This window comes from Manacus candei, unplaced genomic scaffold (assembly GCF_025592945.1).
Source record: "Manacus candei isolate 608988 ecotype Guabito, Panama unplaced genomic scaffold, ASM2559294v1 h1tg000023l, whole genome shotgun sequence".
NCBI lineage: Eukaryota > Metazoa > Chordata > Aves > Passeriformes > Pipridae > Manacus > Manacus candei.
The window spans coordinates 8,737,371-8,753,707 of NW_026138071.1; the positions used below are offsets into that span (position 1 = coordinate 8,737,371).

At 49.6% G+C, this 16,337-nt stretch overlaps 1 protein-coding gene across 2 annotated transcripts; it reads left to right on the forward strand.

Moving 5' to 3' along the window:
* The first annotated feature begins 4,110 nt into the window (after nucleotides 1–4,110).
* Nucleotides 4,111–11,846, forward strand: TBR1 (T-box brain transcription factor 1). 2 transcript variants are annotated; one of them, XM_051787666.1, is made up of 7 exons: nucleotides 4,111–4,929; nucleotides 5,315–5,469; nucleotides 5,814–5,935; nucleotides 6,285–6,443; nucleotides 7,291–7,352; nucleotides 9,420–9,537; nucleotides 9,643–11,846. In XM_051787666.1, the coding sequence occupies exons 1-7, from the start codon at nucleotides 4,238–4,240 to the stop codon at nucleotides 10,261–10,263; spliced, it is 1,929 nt and encodes a 642-aa protein (XP_051643626.1). In that variant the 5' UTR covers nucleotides 4,111–4,237; the 3' UTR covers nucleotides 10,264–11,846. The 2 variants fall into 2 exon arrangements, with proteins under 2 accessions (XP_051643626.1, XP_051643625.1); XM_051787665.1 differs by having other exon boundaries at nucleotides 9,420–11,846.
* Nucleotides 11,847–16,337: the final 4,491 nt, after the last annotated feature.

The following is a 16,337-nucleotide window of genomic DNA, read 5'->3' on the forward strand; positions in this document are numbered from 1 at the left end:
TTTTAAGTTCTGGGCAATCATTTTTGAAAAAGGACAGCAGGAAATAAGAGAGTAGAAAAAGTATTATTAAAGACTTGTTTCTACCCACTGTAAAACTGCTGAGATATTAATTACTAGGACAGCAAAAATTCTCTAATGGAATTTGGCTCCCATTGATTACCAGATACTCTCATGGAGATGTAAAAAAAAAGAAAATAAACCACAAAAATTGTAGTAGTGCTTAATTCTGAGGATGTACAAAACCCAAAATGCTGAAAATTCCCGTCAGCTCCCTTTGAATATTATTCAAACCCTAATATCTACAGAAGACAACTGACCTTAAAAAAATTAATTCAGTTGCTGATAACTGAATCACACAACTCTCACAAGTGGTGTCATAAATAGCAGTATTCTGAGAATAAACATTAAAGTGATAGAGGCTGTTTTAGGTTACATGAACTCCCGTGAAAGAGAACATACACGAGATGTCCATATATATAAATATATGGAAAGAGTCCCAACTAGAATATGACATTTCTACTGACTGGGGAGGGAAACACAGGAGGGCAGGTGGGTTGGCTGCTTGGTTTGAAGCAGACAAAGCCAAATAACTGGGTTTGGGGAGTGGCTCTGGGTTTTGGGCAGGCGGCTGGTTGGAATTTTTTGTTGGGGTGGGGTTTTTTTTCAACTAGTGGATGGTACTTAGACTGATTTGATTCTTGTGTCTGGGCAGAAGTTTTATTTTTCTGTTTACTGTTGTTTGGGTTTTTTCAATAAATGACAATAATAGTGGCAAGCAAATATTTTAAAACTAGATACATCTCTTGTTGAAGATGATTTTTTAAAAATTTGACTTCTTGTTTGCATACTTAAGGAATAACCCTAAAATTGTCTTATTTTCTGGTTTATGCCCAATATTTTTCTATTTACTTACTCTTTACCATTCAAAGATTTTTCTTTTGTTTGGAATTTCTTATTTAGGCCTTTTAATTTACTATTTTAGAATAACTCTCTCTCAAAGTATATTTAGCATGCACTTACTTCAGAGGGAAACATGCAGATTTTTGCAGCTGCCCTCCTTATGGCCTTCCCTCTGCCCCCACAGTAGGCAGTGGAATATCAGGCTGGGAAAATGGAGACATACCAAACCACATTTGCCTGAGTGTAGTTAAACTGAAGTACTTTCTGGCGATTTACACTGAAAACCTGCGTGTCCTTGAGGAAGGCTGTATTTGGGCCTTGCTGTGGTGGGATATGGGCACCCCGGGGTGAGATGGGGCAGGAGCTGATTGAGGGACCTGCCCTGGGGCTCCTCTGCCAGTGGGGCTCTGCATCCTTGCCGCTCTCTACTCCCACGCGCACGTGTAACACCACGAGGGAGACAGAGTTTGGCAGGTCGTGGGTAACATGGCACTGCAGAGCAGAAGAGAAGCTAGCGCAGTGCTGCAGTGTATACATGCGTGAGAGGCTGGTGTAAGCAGGGAGACAAACCAGTGAGTCTTGCATATTCTAAATTAATTTTGACAAATGTACATCTTGCAGAGGGTAGCTGAAGGGAGTCTGTTGGAGATGCAGATCTGTAGTATAAGCTTGTGCTGTGGTACCCTGCTTTCTGTTCGCTCCTCAGTTTGACTTGGAGGCACAATTTTCCATTTACCAAGATGTTTCATGAATAATAAAAAGGTAGTTTTTTGGGGCATCTTTCCTTATATTTGTCCAGTGCTTTAGAGCTACACAAAGGATTTGGAAGGGTGTGTGTATGCGGTAACCTGAAAAGCAGCAGCCCATATACCATCTTGGAGGAAGAAAGAGGTTTTCAAGCAGCCTCCTTCTGAGCCTCCAGCCGCAATGGACCAGACCTTCATTAGCAGCTTGACCCCTTGTCACCTGTCAACGCGAAGGACAGGCATATTGTATTAGCAAACCTCTCTACATTCTATGACGATTCTGTAACACCACCTGCCATTGCATATCCCCCTATTATACCAGTTTAGGAGTTGTGCTCTGAAGATTTTTGGCATATATTAGCACTTCCATGTGATTGGCAGCATACCACTGAATTCATTGCAGCTCTGCATCTATATGGGTGTAGCTCTGTAATTCAGGGCAGCGTTTCCGAGGGTTTATCTGCGTTTTGATCCATCTCCTGCCTGTATAAGTCCATTACCTTTCTGTTGGTTCAAGCAGGGAAAGGGAAGGGTGAGCATGATGGTGAAACAAGTGTCAGAAACATTAGTTAGAACTGATAATAATAAAACTATTTTCTTAGCACTGAAAGGAGAAGGTAGTGTATGGAAAGTTGCATGCACTGTACCACCCGACTGTGACTGGAACAGTGAACTGCTTGCGTTTTGCTTCATAATTTATCTTATTAGAATCATTTCCTTGCAGAGAGAGTGTGTATGTTGGCATTTATGAAACACTAAATAACTGAAGTAGCTCACGGTTAAGCAAAGTAAATGACCATGAGATGAGAGCATTGAAATACACATTCTGACAAGTCATCCTGGTTCTAGTCTTCTCTGGATTTGAGTTTGCAAAAGTTTCAGCCTGGCTTCAGGCAATTGTACGATTGTTTGGTCTTATTATGTGATGGTTCAGACCGCATTAGTTGTCAGTTGAATTTGAAGCCGGCTGCTGATGTCACTTGGGAAGAGATGTGGTCTGTAAAATACCTGAAGTCCAAACCGCTAAGGGGACAATACTGAGAAAAATGGAAGAGGAAAGGAGAGCTCCTCCCTGGGTAAAAATAAAACCCAAAATCCAACACCCCCCCCCAAAAAAAAAAAAAATCAACAAAACAAGAAAAAACAAAACTTGTGCTTTTAAAAACTCTCAAGCTTCTCTAGGAAGGGAAATTGAGACTGGTGCTTGGCAGAGGAGGGGTGGCGAGCGGGTCCCCTGAGCTCAGGCGCAATCTTCACGCCTTGGATGGTCCCGCTTTCAGTAGCCCGAGGCTCTACCGGGAACACCGCGGGACCCACGGGCCGGTCCCTTCGCTAATTGGGGGTCTCCGCAGCCCCCCGAGGGTGCGCGGGCCTCGCCCACCCCGCCCGGGTGTCACCGGGGCCGCGGCCGCCGCGCTCCCCCGGGCTCGGCCGCGACCGCGGCTCTGCCGAGACACCCCTGGGCAGAGGGTGCCGGCGGCCCCTTCCACAGCACCCCCGTGGTTTGGGCTTCTCCGCTACGCCCGAACCTGCCGACCGAGCCGGGCCGGGGCCGCGGCTCATGGCAAGGGTGCTACCAAAAATCGAGGGCTGTCCGCGGGACCGAGCACGGAGGGGAAAGCGGGCACCGGGTGGAAAGAAATCCGGAGCAGGATGGGAGGTGGGCGCCTTCCACGCTGTTTTGCTGATAATCTCCGGCATTACGGCTCCCAGATAAAATATTTATTTACTAAAGAACCCGTAAACATCGCAGCAAATACATTAGGGCACTTCGGCTGCGGGGCTTATGATTATTTCAGAAGTTAAAAGAGATGATACGCGGCCGCCGTCAGCGGGGATGGAGGGTGTATTTTCCCCCGCAAAGCAGGCACGGGTGGGAAGGGTGGGGGCGTTGTGCCGAGGGTCGCTCAGAAGAGGTGGGGGAGAGGGGCTGCGCCCCGCTGGGGACAAACCGCGGGAGTGAGCTGAGGGCAGCGTCTGCCCAGCCCGGCGCTCCCCTCCGTAACCGGTCCCCGAAGCCCCCAGGACCCGCTCTCCATCCTGACGCACAAAGGTAGAGGACACGCGCGCAAAATTTGGGGAATCGTAGGGTTTGGATTTATTTTCCAGCCGTAGTCAAAAAAAAAAAAAAGCTGGAAAGGTCACATAATAATGAGCTCTCACAGCAAACACACTCTTCCCTTCCCCCTTTCCCTTCCTTCTATCTCACAATAAAATCATCTCCTTCAATTTGCCATGATCATCGCGACCAGGAGCCAGGTGATTATCCTAATTAATGTCTATCTAATTAAATTACTGTCAGCGGTTAACCAATGGCAGAAGCCGTTTCATCCTCTCCACAAGCAGCAAGATCAAAAGTGAGTCTTTCCTGATTGCTGCATAGTGTCAATTGGCCAATCTCTTCTCCCTGGGAAGGGAGGAAGGAAAAAAAAAAAAAAAAAAAAAAAAAAAAAAGTAAATCAAACGTTTGGGAAGCATTTGGTGGATGAAGTGCTTTCTGCCTAGTGAGGGTCCCAGGATGTCTAGCTTCTGATGCTAAGGAGCCCTTTCAGATCCAGGGACTGAAGGGTTATTACTGTGGTGCTAGAGCTATGCAGCTGGAGCATTGTCTTTCTCCCTCTATCATGCTCTCCAAGAAATTTCTCAATGTGAGCAGCAGTTACCCACATGCAGGCGGATCTGAGCTTGCCTTGCATGATCATCCCATTATCTCGACCACTGACAACCTGGAGAGAAGTTCACCTTTGAAAAAAATTACCAGGGGGATGACGAATCAGTCAGATACAGACAATTTTCCTGACTCCAAGGACACACCAGGGGACGTCCAGAGAAATAAACTCTCTCCCGTCTTGGACGGGGTCTCTGAGCTTCGTCACAGTTTCGATGGATCTGCTGCAGATCGCTATCTGCTCTCTCAGTCCAGCCAGCCCCAGTCTGCTGCCTCTGCTCCTAGTACCATGTTCCCTTATCCCAGCCAGCATGGACCTGCTCACCCAGCCTTCTCCATCGCCAGCCCCAGCCGCTACATGGCTCACCATCCTGTGATCACCAACGGAGCTTATAACAGCCTCCTGTCCAACTCTTCTCCGCAAGGCTACCCCACGGCGGGCTACCCGTACCCCCAGCAGTATGGCCATTCCTACCAAGGGGCACCTTTCTACCAGTTCTCCTCCACCCAGCCGGGGCTGGTTCCTGGCAAGGCTCAGGTCTACCTGTGCAACAGGCCACTCTGGCTGAAATTTCACCGGCACCAGACGGAGATGATCATCACGAAGCAGGGAAGGTAAGCCACCGCGCGGACCCTCGCTGGGTGTCGGGGCTGAGCCGCGGGCTCCGCAGCGGGAGCCGCCCGGAGCCTCCGCCGCCCCGGCGGAGCCGTCCGCCCGTCACCGGGGTCCCTGCCCTGGTCGTCGGGAGCGTCAGTGCCGGTCCCCACCGGGGCACCCTTCCTTGCCTCCCTCCAAGTTCCCGCGCCCGCTGCCCTCATCCCTTCCCCGCGGAAAGCTCGACTCTCCGGGGAGGGGATTTCTTTTGATTTTTATTTTCCGGTCAATACCGGCAGTCGTGAGGATAAAGCACAACGGCTGGTTTCTTCGCGTGTGCCTGTCGCTGGTTTGCTTTCCTTCTTCCCTTTCGTTTTTCTTTTCCTTTTTTTTTTTTTCTTATAGGCGCATGTTCCCTTTCCTAAGCTTTAATATTTCTGGTCTCGACCCCACGGCTCACTACAATATTTTTGTGGATGTAATTTTGGCGGATCCCAACCACTGGAGATTTCAGGGAGGCAAATGGGTTCCTTGCGGCAAGGCGGACACCAATGTACAAGGCAAGTTTCTCCAATTAACACTTTTTCCGACACATAGTAGGTGAGAATGATTAATTAATGCCTTCGTGAACTGGCTCTGGCGAATTCTTAAACGCGAATGAACCAACGACGCCTTTTTCTTTCTTTTTTTTTTTTTTTTTTTTTTTTTTAATACGGAGGGTGGAGGAGAAAGTAAAATGTGTTCGGAAAGAGCTGTTTTAATCCTTTTCGGTTAAAATGAAGGCAGTTTTGGCAGTAAAATATTGGTAACCTAACGGGGTCCTTCGCCCTCGTGTGCTCAGGGGCAGAACCCGAGGTATACGCGAGAACTGTGATGTGGTTGTGTTTTTGGCTGTTTTGCTTAGGAAACCGGGTTTACATGCACCCCGACTCCCCCAACACGGGAGCCCACTGGATGCGCCAGGAAATCTCCTTTGGGAAACTAAAACTTACAAACAATAAAGGAGCATCAAACAACAACGGACAGGTCAGTGGGGGAACGCAGGCGCTCTGCTAGAATTATTTTTATTGCTTCAGGCAAAATCCTGCCGTTTCGGAAAGGACGTGTATTTTTTTAGATTGTGTCGTTAGGTGAAAATAAAAGAGGGGGGGTGGTGAGAAAGTCCTCCCGTCTTTTTGCCATGGGCCTCGACGCCCCCGAGCGCGTTGCCCAAGGTGGCACCGCTGCCCGGTGCGGCCGGAGGAGCCCGCAGCCGTCCCAGGGAGGCGGCGGCCAGCGGACATCGGTCTCCTCGTCGTTCTCTCTCTAATTTCTTCTTCCCTTTTTTTTTTTTTTTTTCCCGCGGCCCCATCCCTCCTTTTGCCATGCCTGACAGATGGTGGTTTTGCAGTCCCTCCACAAGTACCAGCCCCGCTTGCATGTGGTGGAGGTGAACGAAGATGGGACAGAGGATACCAACCAGCCGGGCAGAGTGCAGACCTTCACCTTCCCTGAGACCCAGTTCATAGCAGTCACCGCCTACCAAAACACCGATGTAAAGAGCTCCCTGGTTTATTCCGCTCGCGGTCGCCGCGCTCCCCGCAGGACACCCCGCCAGGGCCGGCCCGGAGGCTGCGCGCTCTCCCCGGGTCTCCGGCGCCGCGAGATGAGCCTCCCTGTCTCTCCCTTTGTGCCATTCCGCCCTGACCAGTTCCAAGCACGGCCATAGCCGCTCGCGCCGTCTTCAACCCGGGAGCCCCCTCCCGCAGCGGCATCGCCCTCCCCTCCAGGCCGGGCGCGATCCTGCCCCTCCGCCCGGGGCTGGGCGCTGCTTCGCGTTTATCTCCCAGTCGGAAACAGCTCAGTTAGCTGTTAAGCTGTTAGCTTAAGCTTTAAGTCTGCAAGGATCAATTAACATCCTCATTGATTGCGCCGGGGGTGACAGAGAAACTTCCTCAAATTAAAAGCTCGTTAATGCCTTGGATGTGTTTCGGAGTGGTCTGTCTTTGCTACAGACTGGTGCCCCCTTTTCAAATGGCATATGTTCAGTCCACATTCGCGCCTTAATTATTTTTCTCCGTGCAAATGCAAACTCTTAGATACCGTTCTGTCGTACGTTTTGCCTCATTTCTGGATTTCAATATCTTCATACGCCTGCAGTAGGAATTCTGACACGTCTTAAAACGTGGGGTTAAATACTAAATTTTATCGTACTTTTTACAATAAGGCAAATCTTAAAATTAGACTGTGATGTCTATAAGCACGCCAGATCTTTATTTTTCACGGTTTAAAAGCAATTTGATTGATTAGAGTAAACCTTAGTCCTTTAAAAACGTGTTGGCTGCAGCGGGGTATATTTTTCAGGCTTTCACAACGTCAGTTCTGTTCCTCTCTTTCTCTAGATCACACAGCTGAAAATAGATCACAACCCTTTCGCAAAAGGATTCCGAGACAATTATGACACGTAAGTAAACCTGATTTTTATTACCCTTCTACCGGCTGCTCACACATGTCAAAGGGGGAAGCTTTAGGATGCAGGCTGGTTTAATTTCACACCGAGATGTGTAATGTCAGGCTTTTCCAGAGCCCTCCGGGAGCAAGGCACCCGCCCGCTCCCGCGCAGGGGCTGTCCCTGCGGCGGGGCCCCACTCAGCCCTGCGGCCGCCTCCACGCCTGGGGCCGCGCTGCCCGCACCTGAGTCCGCATCTCGCTTTGGCACTTGCGGCGGTTTTGTTGTTGGTTTTTCCTGGCACGTATCTTGGCGCCTCTTTCCAAGTTTCCGTTTCACTTGCGCACAAGGGCTCCGAAAAAAGCACCCGAGCATCACGGGCTCAGTCCCCGGCAACCCGCCGGGTCTGCATCATCCCGGGGGCCGCAGAGCCGGTGTCCAGAGGGAAATGTCTTCATGTCGTTTTGTTCTTCTCCGGGGTTGGATTTTTTTTTTCGCCCTCATCTCCCTTCTGGGTGGAGCTAAAGCCTCAGAAGTTTTAATCGTTTTTTGTCCCTGTACTGCTTCTGCCCGTCCGCCCCTGAGGCGTTCCCACGGTTTGACCCACCAGCCATGCCCTCTGCGGCAGATGCGGCTGGTGCCTCTCCGAGTGAGGCTCCGGGAGGGCGTCAACCCCCGACCCCCGCCGCCGCCTTTCTCGGCCCTCGGGTCTCGAATGGGGATATCCCGGCCTAGCAGGCCTGTCGGAAGGCTTCCCCTGCCTCGGGGTAAGCGGGAGGTGGAGGGCACAGGGCGGCTCACACGCCCGAGGGGGCGGGCGGTTTTGGAACTGACCTGCCCCGCTGCAAGCTCCAGGTCTGCGGGACAGGACCCCGGCTTTGAGAAGGGAAGCCTTTTTCCTTTCTAAACTGCGGCGGGAAGCGGCCTCCCTTGGAGCGCCTCAGCGCGTGTCTTCAGCGCCTTCTTCAACCTCTCTCTGCTGGACCGTAGTCTAGCACCCACCAGCAGCAGGATTTCAGGACAAGCGTGGAAACAACGCCGAGGGCTGAACTAGTGAGAGAGGGGCCCGAGGCCGAGCTGTAACTCTCCTCAGGGGACAGCTTGTGGTGCGGCCGCTGTCTTCCACGGGCGGGGGTCGCGGCGGCTGTGGAGGGGAGCCGGCCTGTCCCTGGTGCCACGGAGGCGGCAGCCGGGCCTGCCCGCTCTCCGGGACCTCTGCGAGGAGTATGTGCAGCCTTTGGAAAGGCTGCGCGGCCTTCGCCCCCAGCCACAAGTGCTTTTCTCTTTTTAATAGGAAAAAAACTTTATAGGGCGTCACTTGAAAGGAGACGGGGGGAGGGGGAAGCTTCAATGTTGTCTAGCACGTTGAATTTGTTTAAGGGCCAAGTTTATTTTGGATAAGAAATTCCAGGAGGCGTGGAGGGTTAATTAAAGCACAGTTTTAGCCTGAAGTAAATACAGATAGTAGTTATTCATCCATTAAAGTTTTTATAATCGCAAATTGCAGCCCAGCATGGGAGAATTATATATAGGCCATGCAGGGAACACTGGAAGTGTCTGGCTTTACATTTCCTACAGTAGGTGTTTAAAGATTAGCTTAATTTAAACTGGGTAAAATGTTGATGGTTCGTCTGCGACTCCCAATAATAAGTGTTAAACAGCCGATAGAATTCCGTAGTCTGCCACTCATGCTGTTCGCGGCAAATGACCGGGCTGCCTGTTGCGCATGTGGCGGGACCGGTCAATGTGTCACCGCGCGGGATTTCACGCCGTTGGGATACGGGTTCGGACCCGAGAGAGGGATCTCGGCCCCGTCAAGAAATGGCCAACAGGTTACGAATGATTTGCTCTTCGTGCTTCCCCCCGTCTTTCTTTCCTCTTCCCCGTTAAAGGCCATTGGCGCTACTGGTGCCAGAGGCAAAGCCCGGAGAGGAGCGCAGGCTCCCGGGTCGGGCAGGAGCGCGCTGGGACGGCGCCGTCCCTTCCCGTCCGTCCCCCGAGGGCTGCGGCCGGCCGGGTGCCGCGCCGAGGAGGGCGCCGGGCTGCGGCGGACACCCAGCTCTCTCCCCTTCTCTTGGGCAGGATCTACACGGGCTGCGACATGGACCGGCTGACGCCTTCCCCCAACGACTCGCCCCGCTCGCAGATCGTGCCCGGGGCCCGCTACGCCATGGCCGGCTCCTTCCTCCAGGACCAGTTCGTGAGTAACTACGCCAAGTCCCGCTTCCACCCCGGGGCAGGAGCCGGCCCGGGGCCCGGCGCCGACCGCAGCGTGCCCCACACCAACGGGCTGCTCTCCCCACAGCAAGCCGAGGACCCGGGGGCCCCCTCGCCGCAGCGCTGGTTCGTCGCCCCCGCCAACAACCGCCTCGACTTCGCCGCCTCCGCCTACGACACGGCCACCGACTTCGCCGGCAACGCGGCCACGCTGCTGTCCTACGCGGCCGCAGGAGTCAAGGCGCTGCCGTTGCAGGCGGCCGGCTGCGCCGGGCGGCCGCTGGGCTACTATGCCGACCCCTCGGGCTGGGGGGCCCGCAGCCCCCCGCAGTACTGCAGCAAGTCGGGCTCCGTGCTCTCCTGCTGGCCCAACAGCGCGGCGGCGGCGCGCATGGCCGCCGGCAATCCCTACCTGGGGGAGGAGGCGGAGAGCCTGGCCCCCGAGCGGTCCCCTTTGCCGGGCGCCGAGGACTCCAAGCCCAAAGATTTGTCCGACTCCAGCTGGATCGAGACGCCGTCGTCCATTAAATCCATCGACTCCTCTGATTCTGGGATTTACGAGCAGGCCAAAAGGAGGCGGATCTCCCCTTCGGACACCCCGGTGTCCGAGAGCTCCTCGCCCCTGAAGAGCGAGGTGCTTACCCAGCGGGACTGCGAAAAGACCTGCGCCAAGGACATCGGCTACTACGGCTTCTACTCGCACAGCTAGGCGCGGCCGCCGGCCCGCCGTCCTTTTGCACAATAACTCCTCCGCGTTAGCGCACTGACCCCCGCCCCTGATGCCCCATCCGTGCCCCGGCCCGGCCCGGCCCGGCAGGGAGGCAGGCAGGCAGGCTGAGCCGCGGCCGCCGCCGCCCCCCCCGCCCCGCTCCCCGCCCGGCCCGGCCCGGCCCGGCGGCGCCCCGGGGGCGTGGGGGGCACTGCCGATCCGAAACCCACTGATCAGTAGGATGCTTAGACTCTCAAACCGTACAGCGCTTCCTTCCTTTTACCACGGATGGATTCCAGGGGAAACAGTAATAGTGGGGAAAAGAGCCTGTGAAATGCCTGTACATAGTATTTAATTTATTGTAACAGACTACTTTTCTTTGGTTCTGTTTACTTATTATTTGTTTGGATTTTTTGTTTTGTTTTCATTGTTAAGTCACAAAACTTAAATCCTGTTTAAATTTCTTTACCCCCTTGCCCGCACTTTGCTCCCTCTTCCTCGTGCCCCTCCCCAGGTACACACTCTTCCTAAATGCCTCTGGAAATATAAGTGGTCCATAGCTGTAGCAGCGAGTAATGGGTTTCTCACTTTCTCTCCAATTCCTCGCATGAAATAATTACGCGGTGCCCTGGGCTAACACAGCTAAGGAATAGCTCAGTTTCCCCTTCAAAAGAACAGAAATACATCTCGTAGGAAAGTCGATTAAAGTAGCATGACGCCTTCCAAAAGCAAAATTAACTGCCTCTTATTTTTCTCTAAAAGGAATAGCTCGAGATCAGCAATATTATTTTCTGTGGTATTCCCCCCCCCCCCGCCCCCAAGTGCCAAATCCATTACTGGTCCCCGCAGGTGCCAAATATGCTGACAAACTATTTTCAAATTTCTTTGCAGTTTCCCCCTCTTTCTTTATATTGCTGTAAATCTTTGTAATGAATAATCTAAAAAAAAAAAAAAAAAGGAAAAAAAGAAAAAAAAAGAAAAAAAGGAAAAAAAAAAGAAAAAAGAAGAAAAAAGATATAGACGACTGAATTGTTGGTAACCATAGTGTAGTCCAGTGAAGATGAGTTGTGAGTTGTATATTTTACTGCATTTAGTTTTGGAATTGACTTTTTCATAAAGTAGCTGACCGAGATCTGACTTCCTGGGGAATCAAATGCACATCGAAAGTAAGAGTGATCTTTCCTGTAAACCTCTTATTACATTATTGAAGGAGAAATAATATCCCTCCAGGACTCCCCCCGGTGAAGCAGAATAAGTCTTCGAATTTTGAGTAGCAAATCTATACAATTAACACATTTTTATATGGAAAAAACACCAATTACAAACTGAAATATGCATCAGGCTAAATATTCAGTCTAGATTACACTCGATGGGGAAATTTCCTAATAGAAATTCAGGGTCATAAACGTGTGTATATTTTTGACTCTTCTGTAAATCGAATGTTGTGATTTTTATATTTGTTCTGTTACGTCTGTGGAACTGAATAATTTATACCAGTACATGCTCCATTGAGAAATGTTTCGGTTTTTGCCCGTTTGTATCGTCTGTGTATAACAAATAAAATAAACCTGGCAAAACATTAACGTCGTGTTGGAAAAAGCACTTCGCCGTTTTGCAAGCAGGAGATCGGGTGCGGCTAAGGAGAAGAGGCTGGCGGAACTCTCCGCGAGGCTCTGGGGCAGGAGTCCTGCCGCTGCCCTCCCTGACCAAGGTGGTCGGCTTGCCCCGCGTTTGTCATTTTTTTTGGTGGGGGGGAAGAGCGTAGCGGAGAGTGCTTACACGACGTGGCCAAGCGTGGAGGTTTGTAGTCGGAGAAAGAGGGAGATTAAACCCCCTCAGGTTTGAGAGGTTTGTAACTATCCCCGTGTTTGACGCTTAAAAACCCTTACAGCACTTTGCAGGCGGGAGAGGTGCCTGGTGCGGGGCGTGGGGTGCCTTTGCTGGCGGAGCAGAGGCGAGGGACGCAGCACTGCCCGCCCGCAGCCTGCCCTCACCTCCCTGGGGCGAGAGCTGCGCTGGCGGAGCCCCGCGGTGCCCCCAAGGCGGGCGCCCTTTCGGGGGAGCAGCCTGCCCCGCTGCGCGGGAGCTGAGCCCCCACTCCTGCAGCACCACGTGCTAGCCGCCCCGGGACGCTGCCCCCTTGAGAGTCACCCACCTGTGGGCTTTAGGAGAGGCGCCAGCCCGCTACCCGCGGGGGCCGAGTCCTCGGGGGGTGGAGATAACAAGCCGGGTTTACTCTTGACTCCGCGGTGGGTAAGCGCAGGTGCGGAGTTGTCAGGGGTATTTTGTCCTGTCGCAGTATTGACGGGGGGCACCTGAGCAGCCCAATTGCATTTCCCCTCCTCCGCCCCCCGAGGTGCGGAGTCCCTGCGCCCCCAGCGCCTCCACCGCCCACATCGCCCCCTTGGGGCCCCGCGGCCACCAACCTGGGGCGGCGGCGCCTGCCCCGCAGTGCCGTCGGGCTCACGGTGCTGCCCCGGGACGCCCCTCGCTGAGAGGGGTCGTGGGGGCAGTGCCCCCTCGGGAGCGCCCCGGGAGCAGCGCGGGCGGTGCGAGCCCTTCCCCAGCCGCCTTCCCCGAGCAGCAGAGGCCGGGGCGACGCACGAGTTCCCCCGCGCACCGCCCGCACCGCCCGCACCGCTCTGCCTCCCGCGGGCTCCGGTTGCCCCTCAGTGCGGCTGTCCCGGGGCTTCCCGCACCCTAAATATATCATGGCATGTTCCTGGCTCTCTTTTCTCGCTCTCGGCCGGCAAAAGCGGCCCCCCTTCCCCCCGCCGCTGCCGGTTCCGATGCACTGCCCCCCGAGCGGACAAGGGGAGAGGCCCGAGGCACCGCGGCGTTCCCTCCCGCCTCCCCGCTGCGGCTGCTGCCCGCCGGGGAGTCACCCCGGGCACACCGCTCCTCGGGGAGGGGTCCGCCAGGTCTTGTTTAGCGGGGCTTATCCAGCGGGTCTGGAACAAATACGTAACGTGTGACAGGTCCGAACAAAATTCTTTCCCGTGCGTGAGTGGTTGATGTTATATCGTAACTTTTTCGACAGGATAATTCCATAACTCTTTCTGCGAGAGAGTGGAAGAGATAAGGGCTGCAGAAGTTAAAAAGACTATTTCCTGTCGGTAGGTAATTTTATTGCTATTATAATTCTTTAGATTATTATTTTTAGAAGTGCACCTGTATATCTGCTAAACATGTTTACTAACACGTTAGTGTTTGCATTCACCAAGGACCCAACACAGGGGTTTTGACCCGGTGTGTATAAATTGCAGTACGCTCGGTTTAGTTGAAGCAAACCCCCATGTATGAATTTGTTAGAACAGCAACTAATTGCATGAACTTTATGTGAAGTGTAATTAGTATTATTATTCTAGGCATGCTGAATGGGCTTTAAATACAATTATTGTGTAAAATAATTATTCAATTGCCCTTTCTTTGCTTTATTTAATACAACACAAAATTCAGCTCTGATCTGTAGAAAGTATTTTAAAGTTCTTATTGGTAATACTTTCTACGATGTTTCACATTAATACAATAACAAATGTAATACAGTGATTTACGCTCTGCAGATTTTGCACGAGTACGCTATGCATATTTGATGACACATTGCATATTTTAACAAGGTTTTTAATGACTGATTGAAATGTTTGCTAAGATATTTTTTAAGAGCTGGAGGAGAAATGGTTGTGGAAAATGTGTGTAATAGAATAGTGATAAGGATGGGAGGGTTTTGATTGACAGTATGAGGAAGCAGATGGATGACTAGGTAGGTCAGAGGTAAAGATGCCTTTGACAGCTTTTTAAGTTCCTTTGGCCATTTTGGTCCAATGAATCATGCAAAACATGTGTACATTACCAAACTGATGTCTCTGCATCGTTTACTGTTGGAATCCTCATCTTTTCAAACCCACCCTAACCTTCTTTCATCACCACTTGACGTGCTATGTCTAAACTAGATTGCAAGATCCTAAGAAGGCAAGAATCTGTCTTGTATTACTTGTCAGGAAAAAAAAAAAAGGAAAAAGAAAAAAATTAGGAAAAAACCCCCACGTAAACCTATGGAGCTAGAAGAACAACCACGACAGATTGGCAGAATAGGCGTAAGGTGGGACACGTTCTTCTTAATTTTTGCTGTCTGGTCATCACTCCCCTCCCCTAGGTAGTGTTCAAGGGAGATATGGTGAACAATGATTTTTCTTTTTTTATTCCCCCAAATGGCATAAATCTGAATTTTCATAAGTCTGATAAGAGACCTAATTGCATAATTTTCCTTATAACATTATGCAGTGAGTGCTGTTGCTATAGTTAAAATGGTTTTCTACGCAGTGTGTTTTTTCAGGTGCTTTGCATGTCCCTCCCAAATTACTTTGTCAACTGGAAAGGCTCTGATTTATCCCTGTAAAAGGTTACTGTTTTTGGAAATCTTATTTAAATTGCATAGAACAATTTTAAAATTGCCGTGATACAAAAAAAGAATGTGTGTATTGGAAAAAGCAGAAAAAAAAGGATTTTGCATGAATGTATGCTTTCCATGTACTGTTTCTGTGCAGAATGGACACAAGTTCTGATTTTAAGTATTAAAACTTGTCATGAATGTGGTTTCTAGTGGGGAATGTGTCACTTGCTAAGATACAGGGGCAAAGTCAAAGAAAAAAAATATTGAAACAGGAGAGTGATAAGTAGATGGAAGGCAGCAGACTGTTTGCGTTCAGTACCCAGTTCTTTCCAGATAGTATATTTGTGGTAGGTCTAGAGAGCCGCACAGCTTAGTGATAACATTTCATGCTTTTATCAGAATGCATATTAATCTGGAAATGCAAACAAAAGCACTGCTTATTTCAGAGTGTCGTCCGTTGAAAGCTGCCCATTTGTTCAAATATATATATATAAAAAAACCAGTTCTTGGTTGAAATATATATATTTATATATAAATCTTGACTTTTTGAGCATATGTAACATTTTCCTTCTTAGATGTAGAATAATTATGAATCCATTAGGATCCAAGGCTGTCATTACTGATTAGATATAACTTTTTACCTTATAAAATATATTACACAATAAAATCTGTGATGTTTTATTCATGCTATCATTGCAATTTCTCATAGTTGGAGTGTTTCTAACGCGAAGGGGCTGATATGGGTATAAATGATCTCGTTGGTTTTAAGTTGACTTTTTAGGTTTATTTTTTTTTTTTGAACTGGAGGCAAAATGGATGAAAACTTCAGGTACCTTGCTTCTGTGTAAAACTATCTATACTATTAGATTGATATGAAGCTTTAAATAAGAAACAGCTGGTAATGATTTTGAATCTGTTTTAAGAGACATTTTAGGTAAAATGTTGATAGCTTGTAAATGTGTATTTCTGCCTTAGTCTCTGATCGTGCATACAAGTTCATATGTGTGAACAACATAAAGTAAGAGGTCAGTCCTACAAAGACTATTCACTTGTCTAAAAATTCACAGACATAAATGTTTTCAGGATCAAGGCCTTTTTCAATAATTGTGATATTCCTATACCTTGAAGTGACTGACTGATTTAGAATACACTGAATAATTTGATTTTTTTTTTAATATAGCAGAAACATTGCATTGATGAGTTACCAAAGCACATCATCCAAGCTCCTATTTCAGTCATTTGAAGTATAATGTTTTGGCTTGCTTGGGTAATTTTTTTTTTTTTAACTGACAGTATTGACACGTAATTTAAACTTTCTGAAAGTCACATCTTAATTTCTGTGGGCCATGCTAAGGAATAAATTTTTGTAAGTAAGTTTCTTTCTTCAATTATATTTAGTTATATGTTGGCTGCTTTTGTTTATCCAGAAAGCAGATAATGGTCTGGGACTGAAGGGTGAGAGAGCAACACCGATATTTTGCATTGAGAGAAATTTTATGCTGCTGAAAGGTGTCCTAGTTTAGATGAAGACACCTACCCACCGAGAATTAAATTGAAATCATAAATGTAAGTTAACAAATGTTTTTACTGATTGATCAACACCCTGATTACAGCTTATTGACCTTTGTGAAAATGTTTGCTGAAGGGGAGGCTTTTTTATGTGTAGTTGATTACAACTAGACTG

Coding starts and splice junctions, on each gene's coding strand:
- TBR1 (XM_051787665.1), top strand. CDS start 4,238: ATGCAGCTGGAGCATTGTCTTTCTCCCTCTATCATGCTCTCCAAGAAA. Junction 5,470..5,813: donor GGCGGACACCAATGTACAAG/GCAAGTTTCTCC, acceptor TGTTTTGCTTAG/GAAACCGGGTTTACATGCAC. Junction 7,353..9,419: donor TTCCGAGACAATTATGACAC/GTAAGTAAACCT, acceptor TCTCTTGGGCAG/GATCTACACGGGCTGCGACA.